The sequence below is a fragment of the Schistocerca piceifrons genome, chromosome 4 (assembly GCF_021461385.2).
Source record: "Schistocerca piceifrons isolate TAMUIC-IGC-003096 chromosome 4, iqSchPice1.1, whole genome shotgun sequence".
NCBI lineage: Eukaryota > Metazoa > Arthropoda > Insecta > Orthoptera > Acrididae > Schistocerca > Schistocerca piceifrons.
Genome location: NC_060141.1, coordinates 305,267,956 through 305,282,411, shown reverse-complemented (window position 1 = coordinate 305,282,411; position 14,456 = coordinate 305,267,956). Strand labels below are relative to the sequence as shown.

At 43.3% G+C, this 14,456-nt stretch overlaps 1 protein-coding gene across 1 annotated transcript in view; it reads left to right on the top strand.

Annotated features, from left to right (window-relative positions):
* LOC124795808 (locomotion-related protein Hikaru genki-like) overlaps window positions 1-14,456 on the top strand; it is a gene marked incomplete at its 5' end in the record, with an annotated part of 321,671 nt that overhangs the window by 188,356 nt on the left and 118,859 nt on the right. Inside the window, one exon of the mRNA XM_047259889.1 lies at window positions 5,548-5,691. Within this exon, the coding sequence (XP_047115845.1) occupies window positions 5,548-5,691 (144 nt within the window). The remainder of the gene's footprint in view (window positions 1-5,547; window positions 5,692-14,456) is intronic.

Below are 14,456 nucleotides of genomic sequence, written 5' to 3'. Positions count from 1 at the left end.
CTGGTTCGCTACTGACTACAACAAAATTCCGTTTCCACGAGCTTCCATGCAGTGGCGTGACGTCACATGTTTTGAATACATGAGCACAATTGGCCACTGTCGACTGCCGTCCTCCGCTATTGCTATCATCCCATGGTGGAAAACTGGTACACATTTTCTCCAGCATCAGAATCAAAATGTCTTTCAATTTCTTTCCCTCCTCCTTCCTATTGAAATTCATAGGGTGTTTTGTAATTTCTATGGCCTCTCTGTACAGCCTTTCATGGCATCTGACATCGTTGTTAGAACGGTTACGCGGTTGGTATAGAAGTCCTCTATCGATCAGAGCGTTCACAAAAGTCTGTTCATTTCAGTTGCCCTAGCACTAAGACTTTATGGATTGCCGAAGTTGCACAACGAAAATGTTACTCTAAGATTTGTAGTGAGTGCTATTAGTTCACATATCTGTTCGATGCCAAGTTCTTGACAACATTGTTACGACTGTATATGGACTGATCTGATTTATATATCGAGAATTTAACACATTTTATCAGTGAACTAAACGACATAGTGGTACAGCCGGAGAGGACATATTAGTTATTTTCAGTGTGTTGTCGCTATTCACTATGGTTCCACTCCATGAAGTGTAACAACAGCTGAATCAGCTTTTTCCTCACAACGTTACAGAACTATTTAAATATTGCCTCTCAACCAAGTATTTCAAATGGAACGAAGAGTTCTATGAACGGACAGATGATGCAACTATAAGGAGCCCCTTAAGCCCGGTAATGAACATCTTCATCGAAAACACAGGCACTGAAAACTGCGAACAAGAAACCGAATATTTTGTTTCGTTACGTGGGTGGTATTTTTATTTTGTGGCGGCATGGCAGCGAGGAACTGGATCGTTTTCATCAAACATCTGAACGGAATCCATCCGAAGATTAGTTAATCAAGGACGAGGAAGCAGGCGGAATATTAAATTTTTTGATGTACTTAGTTTTCAAGAAAGAAGATGGTAGCTTGGGCCACACGGTTTACCGGAAACCCAAGCCACAGACTGTTACCTACACCGGGATTCGAACCACCACCATCAACAAAAGTGAGGCAAAATATAAACGTTGGCGGATAAAGCAAGGAAAATCTGCGAACCAGAGCAGTTTGACGCAGAATCAATACATCTCACCAATGCATTGCTCTAAAATGGTTACTCGTTTTCTGAGGTGAAAAGAGCGTTAAGACCAACGCGTAGAAATTACAGCGATGATGAAGCGCCGGCGAAATCGAATGTTTTCCTGCCATTCATTAAGGACGTGACTGAAGGCATAGGAAAAATCTTCAAAAAGCCGAACATCGCGGTAATCTATACAACTGCACGGAAATTACAAGATCACCTAAAATGGCCAATGATGCTCGCCAACCGCAGAAAAAAGCTGGGATTTATAGGATTCCATGTAGTTGTGGGGAGGTGTGCGTGGGTGCTACAAAAATATCTGCGAAGAAACGACTCGAAGAGCACGAGGGTAGTTGCAGAGGAGGGGAGACTGACAGATCAGTTGTTGCGGAACATGCATTACAGCCAAGAGATCACCAGATTAATTTTTATAGGACTCAAGTGCTGGCAGCCACAAGCGGATACCATGAACGGATATGTACAGAGGCCATGGAGATAGCAAAACACCCCAGGAACTTCAGTAGGACACAGGAGGTCGTGAAATTAAATGACATTTGGATTCCGGTGCTGAAGGAGATGTGTACCAGTCTTCCACCATCGGATGATAGCAATAGTGGACGATGGCAGTCGACAAAGGCCAATTGCGCTCGCGTATTCAAGACACGTGACGTCACACCACTTCGCGCAAGCTCGTGGAAGCGGAACTTTGCTGTAGTCAGTAGCGAGCCATGGTGTGACTCTGAAATTTCACAAAGCTACCACACACTTTGAATATCTCCTTCGCAGATGGGAACGAAACGTCGATTTTTAAGGTGAAATCCATTCGACCACGGCAAAATAGCCCGGGCCATTTTAATGATTGTGATTGCTGAGTGTGTTCTCCAACAGAACAACGCTCGCCTAACTACCGCTCTTGTAACTCAACGTTCTCTACAGAATGTCGACATGTAGCTTTCGCCTGCTAGATCACATGATCCGTCTCCATTGGAGCACATATTGTGTATCATCGGACAACTCCAGCATCATCCATAAACAGCATTATCCTTCCCTTATTGACCAACCAAGTACAACAGGAATGGAATTCAATCGGACAAACTGACATTCGGAACCTGTACTACAAAACAGATGCAGTTTTGCAATGTCCAACATTGTGGTGGTTACATCAGACATGAATGTGCAAGCATTTCAAATTTGCAATGGCTTACCTCGCGCTCACGTTAAACCGTGAACTTACAACTTAATCACTTAATTGTTACCTGGACAAATGTATTGGTGAAATTTCACTGCTCGACATAATTACTTTTTGGTGTTCTGATTTTTCCGTCGGTGTTCGGTATAAATTATTAAATTTTACAAACTACATTATATGAAAGTTCAGTGCAAGGACCAAATGCAAAAAAAAAAAAAAAAAAAAAAAAAAAAAAAACACACAACAGCAATTACATATTTTCAGTTAGTGAGCAGCTCTTAGAATTGAAAACCTAGGTACACCAATACGAAATGAAATGTATGGAGCCGGCCGGTGTGGCCGTGCGGTTCTAGGCGCTTCAGTCTGGAACCGCGTGACCGCTACGGTCGCAGGTTCGAATCCTGCCTCGGGCATGGATGTGTGTGATGTCCTTAGGTTAGTTAGGTTTAAGTAGTTCTAAGTTCTAGGGGACTGATGACCACAGATGTTAAGTCCCATAGTGCTCAGATCCATTTGAACCATTTTTGAAATGTAAGGAGAGAAACAGCCATTTCAAAATTTTCTTCCTATAGGAGCCAGTTTACTGTATTAGAAGGCATTCATTCAGTCAGGTGGTTCAAAAAACAGCAATGTCAATTTAGAACTAAATAGCAAATTTCTGCAACTGACAATCTTCACAGTAATCAGAATTTGAATATCGAAGTAATAACTGCAACAGACTGACGTACAATGAAATGACTAGTTAACACACTAGATAATTTAACTTAAGAACCCGGCCTCAAATAATAAAACATAGGTACATACCCCTCTGTCAGATCGCTGGCCCGTGCGATTTTTTAAAAATATCAGTCACCTTTGTAGCCCTTAAAATGCATTAAACAGGGCAGAACATTTGGATAGAACTACTTTTCTGGAGAACCCGCAAGAAGTGTGATCACACCATAGCTTAGCTCTCAAGAGCAACTGGAAATATCATTGTGGCCACATGTTGCCGGAGTGAAGAAGTGACGAGATCAATTCACTGCGGGCTCCGCAAGACTTCGCGCCACAGGATTCCATATTAAATCAAACGTGCCTCTTGTGGTGTCACCGCCAGACACCACACTTGCTAGGTGGTAGCCTTTAAATCGGCCGCGGTCCATTAGTATACGTCGGACCCGCGTGTCGCCACTGTCAGTGATAGCAGACCGAGCGCCACCACACGACAGGTCTAGAGAGACGTCCTGGCACTCGCCCAAGTTGTACAGCCGACGTTCATAGCAAAAGCTACACTGACCGATACGCTCTCATTTCCCGAGACGATAGTTAGCATAGCCTTCAGCTACATTTGCTACGACCTAGCAAGGCGCCGTATTCAATTGATATTGAGATTCTATTAATGTATCATCAAGAGCGATGTTCTACAAATGTGGATTAAAGTTAAGTATTCCAGAAGCTACGTACTTTTCTTTATAGCATTCATTACGTATCCTGTTTCAGACCTCACGCCAGTCTGCGTGAGTTTAAGCGCGTGCCTTTCGGCTTCCTCTCGTTGTGACTTGGCTGTCGTGCTAAGACACAACACCTCTAGCGTTTGCAAAGCGGCTCACGGTATTACTCAAGTGACAGCCACATTGAACACTCCACAGCCGAGTGCTCTAGCCTCTCTCACCACACTCCGTAACAGTCAAGGCACCTCGCGGAGAGCCGCCGTACAACACAGGCGCTGCAATCCTAGTCTCTCCAACGGCCTACCACTACCTGCACGAGAAACCCTCTGATGAGACGTTTCGAGAGAAAACTCGAGCCATCCAAGAAGGGGAAAAGTGCAGAAAAAACCATCGACATAACGATTTGCTACAATCTGGCGGCGGACTGCTCACATGCATAGGAAAAGAAATCTATTACGGGAAAAATGTAAATGTTGTGTGACTAGGGCCTCCCGTCGGGTAGGCCGTTCGCCGTGTACAAGTCTTTCGATTTGACGCCAATTCGGCGACTTGCGCGTCGATGGGGATGAAATGATGATGATGATCAGGACACCACAACACCCACTCCCTGAGCTGACAAAATCTCATCCCCCTGGGAAATCGAACCTGGCCCTTACGATTGACATTCTGTCGCACTAACCGCTCAGCTACCACGGGTGGACATCTCTGACGGTACGACTACACTACTGATGACAAATTTCTGGAAATAATACCCTCCGTAAAATATCTAGGGATGACTATCCATTGCGACCTTAAGTGAAATGAACACTTAAAACAAATAATAGGAAAAACAGATACAAGATTCATAGGAAGAATCCTAAGGTAAAGCAGCTCGTCCACGGAAGCACTTGTTGGACCGACTCTCGGTCTGGGATTGTTACCAAACAGAAAAGATAAAGGAGATCCAATGAAGAGCGGGGCGTTTCGTCACGGGATCATTTAGTCAGTGCGAGAGCATTAATGAGATACTCAACCAACTCCAGCGTCAGATATTACAAAAGAGGCATCGCGCATCTCGGAGATATTTACTACTGAAGTTTCGAGATGGTACTCTCAGAAAAGCGTCGTACAACGTATTACTTCTCCCCACATTCCGAAAATCGTCCTTCCACGCTTAATTTTCGATTGGAACAGGGAATTGGGGGGGGGGGGGTTATCAGTCGTACCACCTTCTGCCACACGCCCTACGGTGGCTTGCGGAGTATGATATAGAAGTAGATTGGAGAAGTTGTGGTAAGTTCTTGTGAGACCAAACTGCTGAGGTCATCGGTCCCTAAATTTACACGCTACTTAATCTAACTTAAACTCTAATTTACGCTAAGGACAACACATACACCCATGCCCGAGGGAGGACTCGAAGCGTGACAAAGGTTACACCAGAGTTACATTCAAGGGTTGCATACATAAATTCATGGTTTGACCGGCAATGTTAATCCTATCGAAGTTTGGTACTCTTTGGAACAGTGGGTAAAACATAGCAATCAACATCCCCATTATTTGGTAATAGTGCGGTACCTGTTCACTAGTTTATGGCCTCAACTGGTTGTGGGATACCTGCAATATCTTGTGGACTACATACCTTTCCAAACTGAGCACCTTATAGACCGCAGTATTAGCATGTTTTATGGGAAGCACAAATGTTTTTCCCCATTTGCTTATACTTAGCTCCATATTTGTACTTGCCCATTAATTCAGCCGTTAAGTCATTATAATTATGTGATGCGTTGCTGTTGCAGCCGTGCACTGCGGACCGCTGGAGACTGACGACACGCGGCTGACGAGCCGGAAGGAGGGCAGCCGCCTGGGCCAGCTGGCCGTCTTCCAGTGCCCCGCGGGCTTCCGCCTGCAGGGGCCCACCAACCTCACCTGTCAGGCCTCAGGTACGTCCCGTGTTAAAATCTTACACACCGCAGGGATACCTATACAGGGCAGCCATCTAGGCCAGCTGGCCGTCTTCCAGGCCCACGGGCTTCCGCCATTAACAGTAGTACAAGTGCGTAATCGTATCACATGAGTGAAGGACACCGCAGTGTATGAATCTCTAGAATACTAAAGGGGGAGGGGGTATATGTTATATTACTACTAAACCGTCGTAAAGTTTATTACTCCACAGTTTATTCGAAGGAAATCGTAATCTATAGGTTATGCATTAGCTTATTACAATTAGTAGATCTCCAGTTGTGTGTTACATACCAAATTAAGTACAGAATGTCCTGTTTTATACCCTACTGCAAGTGCAAATTTTCCGAGGGTTTAGTACAGTAAGATTAATCCTAAACGAAACTTTCTTAATTCCAATACCTCTAGGACGCAACGTTCAGAAGTTTTCTACAGCCCTTTTCATTAAATTGACCAAAAGTCACGGGAAGGTTTCTCCATTTTCAAGATGTACCACTACGATACCTAATATTGAGCTGTCTGTGTAGAGGCACGATATCTGGGCTATCTGTTACAGAGAGGTGAGAAGTGAACATGGCAGTTAAACGATTATCAAAAGGGGATAATGATCGGTGCAATAGGTATAGTCTAACATGTGGGAAACTAGGCATGGATTCCGGTTATTGTTTAGGGTGGATCTTCAGTATCTCAGAGATAAAGCATCCACACGCTTTAACCACTACACAGGAAGCCCACAAAATTGCTCGATGGACGGACTTCACGTTGTGGCTGACCGGTGTGCTGTGAGTCAGAAACATCACGACTGATTGGAGACTACCACAAAGCATAGGCTTCAGCAGCCGAGGACCGACATCAAGTCCAGTGCCTTCCCATCGTTTCTGGTCACACAGTGTATATGAGTGGCCAACACAAGCGTTGAAAATACATACCACAATAAATATGGCCTCTTACTCCGCAGTTCTAAATATTTGCATTACCTATCTTGTTTTGATTGTACTACGAGTCCTGAAACACATCCATGAGGTGGATATCCTCTGGTTTCTTTCCATTATTGACGAAAATGACGATTTTAGCTTTCTATCCGAAGTGACGACTGACATAGGCGTTTTCTTCGAGTTTTCCAAACAATAGTATTGCGCATGGTTGCTTGATAGACGCCAGGAAGGGGACAAGTACATCAGTTGTGGAGATATAATGCAAAATAAGGAAATCATCGACACCGACAGAATCGTGAAAATAAAAAGTAAATACTTCTTTCGTGGTCCAGAAAATTCACTATAACCGGTATCCACGAGAATTAATTTAACTGCGGAAAATATAGTAACAACATAGAGATACGTATCCTTAACGTTTGACATACTGATTCACGAGGTAGACATCATAAACACATATGTTCAGGTCTATTATGTTTACGTCTGACGGTATCTTAGCTAAGCGAATCGACTGATTGTAGCAAGAACCAAATGGCGAAAATAACTGCAGATACTTTTAGGCTCTACACTGCAGCCCCAAGGAAACTGGCATAGGCATGCGTATTCACATACAGACATATGAAGGACTTATTTCAATAGTGCTACAAGTCCATTACCTCCACTTTTCTGTCTACAATGTTTCTGAAATTAATTAGCCAAACAAACAGAAAGAAAGTTTCATCTCTAGCAAGAAGCCATATGCTTGAATATTTCTGGTATCTTCACTGCAGATTTTTCAGTGCTCATTTAACTTTAGGACTCTGTATCTCAATATGAACAAAAATGGATTTGTACCACTATTGAAATAAGCCCTTCATATGTAAACAGGTAGAATACGGCGCTGCCGTCGGCAACGCCTATATAGGACAAAAAGTGTCTGGCGCAGTTGTTACGTCGGTTGCTGCTGCTACAATAGCAGGTTATCAAGATTTAAGTGAATTTGAACAAGACTTTATAGTCGGCCCACGAGCGGTGGGACACAGCATCCCCGAGGTAGCGATGAAGTGGGGACTTCCCCGTACGACCATTTCACAAGTGCACCGTGGATATCAGAAATCAGGTGAAACATCAAATCTCCGACATCACTACGGCTCTATAAAGATCCTGCAAGAACGAGACCACCGACGATTGAAGAGAATCGATTAGTGTGATAGAAGTGCCACCCTTCCGCAAATTGCTGTAGATTTCAGTGCTGGGCCATCAACAAGTGTCAGCGTGCGAACCATTCAACGGAACATCATCGTTATTGGCTTTCGGAGCTGAAGGCCTACTCGAGTCTCGTTTCATATTGTATCGAGCGGATGACGTGTACGAGTATAGAGACAACCTCATGAATCCATGGAACCTGTATGTCAGCACGGGACGGTTTAAGCTGGTGGAGGTTTTATAATAGTGCGGGGCGTATGCAATTGGTGTGATGTGGGACCCCTGATACGTCTAGATACAATTCTGACAGGTAACATATCCGTAAGGATCCTGCCTGATCACCTGCATCAGTTCATGTCCATAGCGCATTCCGACGGACCTGGGCAATTCCAGCAGGACAATGCGACACCCCACACATCCAGAACTGCTACAGAGTGGCTTCAGGAACACTCGTCTGAGTTTACACATTTCCGCTGGCCACCAAACTCCCCAGACATGAACATTACTAAGCATATCTGGAATGCCTTGCATCTTGCTGTTCGGAAGAGATCTCCATCCCCTCGTAGTCTTATAATTTATGGACGGCACTGCAAGATTCATGATGTCAGTTCCCTCCAGCACTACTTTGGACATTAGGCGAGTCCATACCACGTCAGCCCGCGTCTCGTGGTCGTGCGCTAGCGTTCTCGCTTCCCACGCCCGGGTTCCCGGGTTCGATTCCCGGCGGGATCAGGGATTTTCTCTGCCTCGTGATGGCTGGGTGTTGTGTGATGTCCTTAGGTTAGTTAGATTTAAGTAGTTCTAAGTTCTAGGGGACTGATGACCATAGATGTTAAGTCCCATAGTGCTCAGAGCCATACCACGTCATGTTGCGGGGGCCCTACACGATATTAGGCAGGTGTACCAGTTTCTTTGGCTCTTCAGTAGTATGAAAGATGTATTCCAGTTAATATACTGACACTGTATAAAGTGTACAGTAACAGAAGCAAAAACGTTCCAGTGAATAAGAGTCCAACTGCGAATGTGTAATAATGAAACGCCACTTACTCCAGTACGGTGTATTGTCATGGTGAGTCTATTTGAAATGTAACTTATTCCAAATAGTCCCCATACAGTTGGGCTCCAGTCGCAGTCATAACTCAAACTTGGAAGGTAGTGCTTCCATGATGTGGCACGCGTTCATTCTCAGTTGATGTAAGACATCTAACGCCCCATTTTAGTCCATGATGGATATCTCAAGCACTTATCCACCAAGGTCACCTGATTCCATTTCTCTTCATTTTCTCTCTGGTGTCACTCAAAAGTGGTATACGCAGCTATCTCATTGATGTGTTTGAAGAAATGGAGCATCGAACAGTACTGTCTTGTCTGGATTTACTAGATTATCCGGGTCGTTAAAAAGAATTTTTATGTGACAGTAGAGAAGAGTGCAGTGTTGCATCCAAGTGCGAGGACGATACGCCAAGTACCTCATTTAACAAGATCAGTAAATCATAGCACGTAACATATTGAAGTAATTTCGTATTTCTCATTGGGGTACGTGGGGCGGCGGATGGATAATAGTAATAAATGTAAAAATGTTCACGTCTTTCACGACAACCTCAAAACTGCTTTTGTTGTCAGCCTGAAAACGATGGAGAACTTACTATAATTTCCAGTCTGCAAGTCCACATTCCTCTTGTACGCATTGAAAGAAAATGTTTCTTTCTCTCTATTTACTCAGTGATATCAGGAACTACGATTATAAATGGAGGTTTGAGTTCTAACTGATTAATATATTCAACAAAATTTCACACACACAACATGATACTACTTCTGATGATAATAAAAATAATAATGATGACTGTATCTAAACAGCACTATGATCAATTCTGATGCCACCTCTACAGTGAGTTGAATTAACTGGTCTTTCGCCCTGACTTTTAATCATCAAAGTTAATTGGTCGCCACAAAATTCGAAAATAATCTAACCACTTGCCAAGCGTTTTTGTTAACATTACGGGCGGCACACAAGCAGTTACATCCGTTAAATCTAAGCGGTTCAAGGCCGTGGACCGTCTTCGCGACTTCCTATTTGTACTGAGATCATGCGTTTAGTCGAAGCCTGGCTGTGACGTCATACGAGGCAGCGCGTAAGCCGGCGTTTGACTGACGCGGACCGATTGATAACTGAATGCGAAGTGTGCCTCACCGCCTCTCAGGACGGATTTATACAGGGTGAGTCAGGAGAAGAGGTATATGCTTTGAGACGCGATAGTATTAGTGATTCTGAACAACAAACTTCAGAGTGGCATATGCCTTATTGCGAATAGTTTCTGAGATAGAAAACGTTTAATATCACTTTTGTTCGTTCTTCTTTAATAACTCGAAAACCGCACACTCCAACGGAAATGTATCTCAGTACGCAATTAAACTAAATTAAATTTGCTAAAAAACAAAAATTCTAATTATTTTTTTGTCTAGGACTAACAGTTTGCGGGCAGAGATCACAAGAATATTGAAAATCTTGCACGACGCGCGTGCGCTGTAGCTTAGGTACTTTTTTGAGGCCAGTTTGATGATAGAGCACAAGCATCCTGCATTAAAATGTTCGCCTCAACTTCCTCCATATTTCTGTGATACGTTCTAACAATGACAATGAATAATACAGAAAATAAACAGAAATGTACATTAAAAGTTTTCTATCTGGGACACCATTCGGAATTGGGCATTGTTCAGAATCAGCAATGCTATCACCCGTCAAACAATTACCTTTCCTCCTGACTCACCCTGTACGAGGGGCGTTTGAGAAGTCCGTGCAAAGTCCGAGAGGTGGCACCATCGGCGCGTATCGAGGTCATGTTTAGTTTGGAAAGAACGCACACCAAGATTCAGATATATTGGTCTATTCCTTTGTTTTGGCATTCGTGTGAATCAAGGAAGTCGAGTGATTGTCAAAAAATGGACGAAAAAAATTTGTGTGGTGATTAAACATTACTTTATGAAAGGCAAAAGGCCCCAGGAGACTAAAAACAAGATTGATAAACATCACGATGACTCTGCACCTTCGATTAGAACAGTTTATAAGTGGTTTCGGATTGGCCATATGGGCAAAAGTGATGCTGGACTCCCTGCGGAGGTTACGATCCCAGAAATCATTGATAAAATCCAAGATATGGTAATGGATGATAGAAGACTTAGATGCGTGAGACTGCTAGAACTGTGGGCATCTCGAATGAACGGATACATAATATTTTGCATAAACATTTAGGCATGAGAAAGCTATCCGCTAGATGGTTTCCGCGATTGCTCACGCTTGACAAAAAACGGAATCGTGTGAAGTGTTGCAAGGATGGTTTGAGCCGTTCACGATGAATCCGCAGCTTCTTTACTTGAGTATTGCTCATCAGTGTGGGATCCGTACCAGGTCGGGTTGACAGAGGAGATAGAGAAGATCCAAAGCAGAGCGGCGCGTTTCGTCACAGGGTTATTTGGTAAGCGTGATAGATTTACGGAGATGTTTAGCAAACTCAAGTGGCAGACTTCGCAAGAGAGGCGCTCTGCATCACGGTGTAGCTTGCTGTCCAGGTTTCGAGAGGGTGCGATTCTGGATGAGGTATCGAATATATTGCTTCCCCCTACTTATACCTCCCGAGGAGATCACGAATGTAAAATTGGAGAGATTCGGGGGCGCACGGAGGTTTTCCGGCAGTTGTTCTTCCCGCGAACCATACGCGACTGGAACAGGAAAGGGAGGTAATGCAGTGGCACGTAAAGTGCCCTCCGCTACGCACCGTTGGGTGGATTGCGGAGTATAAATGTTTATGTAGATGTAGACTTCAAGCGCCGTTTCGTCACTGTGGATGAAACATGGATACAATACTATGTTCCTGAGACCAAGCAAAAAACCAAACAATGGCAAGGACCAGTCCTTCGGCCGGAAAGGTTACGGCGTCTGTATTTTGGGATTCGCAAGGAATAATCTTCATCGACTATCTGGAAAAGGGTAACAGTATTACAGGTGAATATTATTCATCGTTATTTGACCGTCCTTTACCATCAAGACAATGCACCAACGCACGCCTCAGCAGTTTTGTTTGCAAAATTAATGGAAATAGGATTCCAACTCGTTTCGCATCCCCCCCCCCCCCTATTCTTCAGACGTGGCTCCCTCGGACTACTATTTGTTCCCCAATTTGAAGAAATGGCTGGCGCGGCAAAGATATTATTCGAACGAGGAGGTGATTGCCGCAACTATTAGTTATTTTGCAGACTTGGACAGTTCCTATTATTCGGAAGGAGTCAACAAATTAGAACAGCGTTGGACGAGGTGTATAAGTCTAAAAGGATGTGTGTTGTGGTCTTCAGTCCTCAGACTGGTTTGATGCAGCTCTCCATGCTACTCTATCCTGTGCAAGCTTCTTCATCTCCCAGTACCTACTGCAACCTACATCCTTCTGAGTCTGCTTAGTGTATTCATCACTTGGCCTCCCTCTACGATTTTTACCCTCCACGCTGCCCTCCAATACTAAATTTGTGATCCCTCGATGTCTCAGAACATGTCCTACCAACCGACCCCTTCTTCTAGTCAAGTTGTGCCACAAGCTGCTCTTCTCCCCAATTGTATTCAATACCTCCTCATTAGTTATGTGATCTACCCATCTAATCTTCAGCATTCTTCTGTAGCACCACATTTCGAAAGCTTCTATTCTCTTCTTGTCTAAACTATTTATCGTCCACGTTTCACTTCCATACATGGCTACACTCCATACAAATACTTTCAGAAACGACTTCGTGACATTTAAATCTATACTCGATATTAACAAATTTCTCGTCTTCTGAAATGATTTCCTTGCCATTGCCAGTCTACATTTTATATCCTCTCTACTTCGACCATCATCAGTTATTTTTCTCCCCAAATAGCAAAACTCCTATACTACTTTAAGTGTCTCATTTCCTAATCTAATTCCCTCAGCATCACCCGACTTAATTCGACTACATTCCATGATCCTCGTTTTGCTTTTGTTGATGTTCATCTTTTACCCTCCATTCAAGACACTGTCCATTACGTTCAACTGCTCCTCCAAGTCCTTTGCTGTCTGTGACAGAATGGCAATGTCATCAGCGAACCTCAAAGTTTTTATTTTTTCTCCATGGATTTTAATTCCTACTCCGAACTTTTCTTTTGTTTCCTTTATTGCTAGCTCAATATACAGATTGAATAACATCGGAGATAGGCTACAACACTGTCTCACTCCCTTCCCAACCATTGCTTCCCTTTCATACCCATCGACTCTTATAACTGTCATCTGCTTTCTGTACAAATTGTAAATAGCCTTTCGCTCCCTGTATTTTTCCCCTCCACCTTCAGAATTTGAAAGAGAGTATTCCAATCAACATTGTCAAAAGTTTTCTCTATGTCTACAAATGCTAGAAACGTAGGTTTGCCTTTCCTTGATCTATTTTCTAAGATAAGTCGTAGGGTCAGTATTGCCTCACGTGTTCCTACATTTCTACGAAATCCAAACTGATCCTCCCCGAGATCGGCTTCTACTAGTTTTTCCAGTCGTCTGTAAAGAATTAGTATTTTGCAGCTGTGACTTATTAAACTGATAATTCGGTAATTTTCACATCTGCCAACACCTGCTTTCTTTGGGATTGGAATTATTATATTATTCTTGAAGTCTGAGGTTATTTCACCTGTCTCACCATAGGATAGAGTTTTGTCGGGACTGGCTCCCCCATGGCCGTCAATAGTTCTAATGGAATTTTGTCTTCTCAGGGGGCCTTGTTTCGACTCAGGTCTTTCAGTGCTCCGTCACACTCTTCTAGCAATATCATATCTCCCATTTCATCTTCATCTACATCCTCTTCCATTTCCATAATATTATTCTCAAGAACATCGCCTTTGTAAAGACCCTCTATATACTCCTTCCACCTTTCTGCTTTCCCTTCTTTGCTTAGAACTGGGTTTCCATCAAAGCTCTTGATATTCATGCAAGTGGTTCTCTTTCTCCAAAGGTCTCTTTAATTTTCCTGTAGGCAGTATCTATCTTACCCCTAGTGAGATAACCCTCTACATCCTTACATTTGTCCTCTAGATATCCCTGCTTAGCCATTTTGCACTTCCTGTCGATCTCCTTTTTGAGACGTTTGTATTCCTTTTTGCCTGCTTCATTTACTGCATTTTTATATTTTCTCCTTTCATCAATTAAATTCAATATTTCTTCTGTTATCCAAGGGTTTCCACTAGCCCTCGTCTTTTTACTCATTTGATCCTCTGCTGCCTTCACTATTTCATCCTCAAAGCTACCTATTCTTCTTCTACTGAATTTCGTTCCCCCATTCCTGTCAATTGGTCGCTTATGCTCTCCTTGAAACTCTGAACAACCTCTGGTTTAGTCAGTTTATCCAGGTCCCATCTCCTTAAATTCCCACCTTTTTGAAGTTTCTTCAGTTTTAATGTACAGTTCATAACCAACAGATTGTGGTCAGAGTCCACATCTGCCCCTGGAAATGTCTTACAATTTAAAACCTGGTTCCTAAATCTCTGTCTTACCACTATACAGGGTGTTACAAAAAGGTACGGTCAAACTTTCAGGAAACGTTCCTCACACACAAATAAAGAAAAGATGTTATGTGGGCATGTG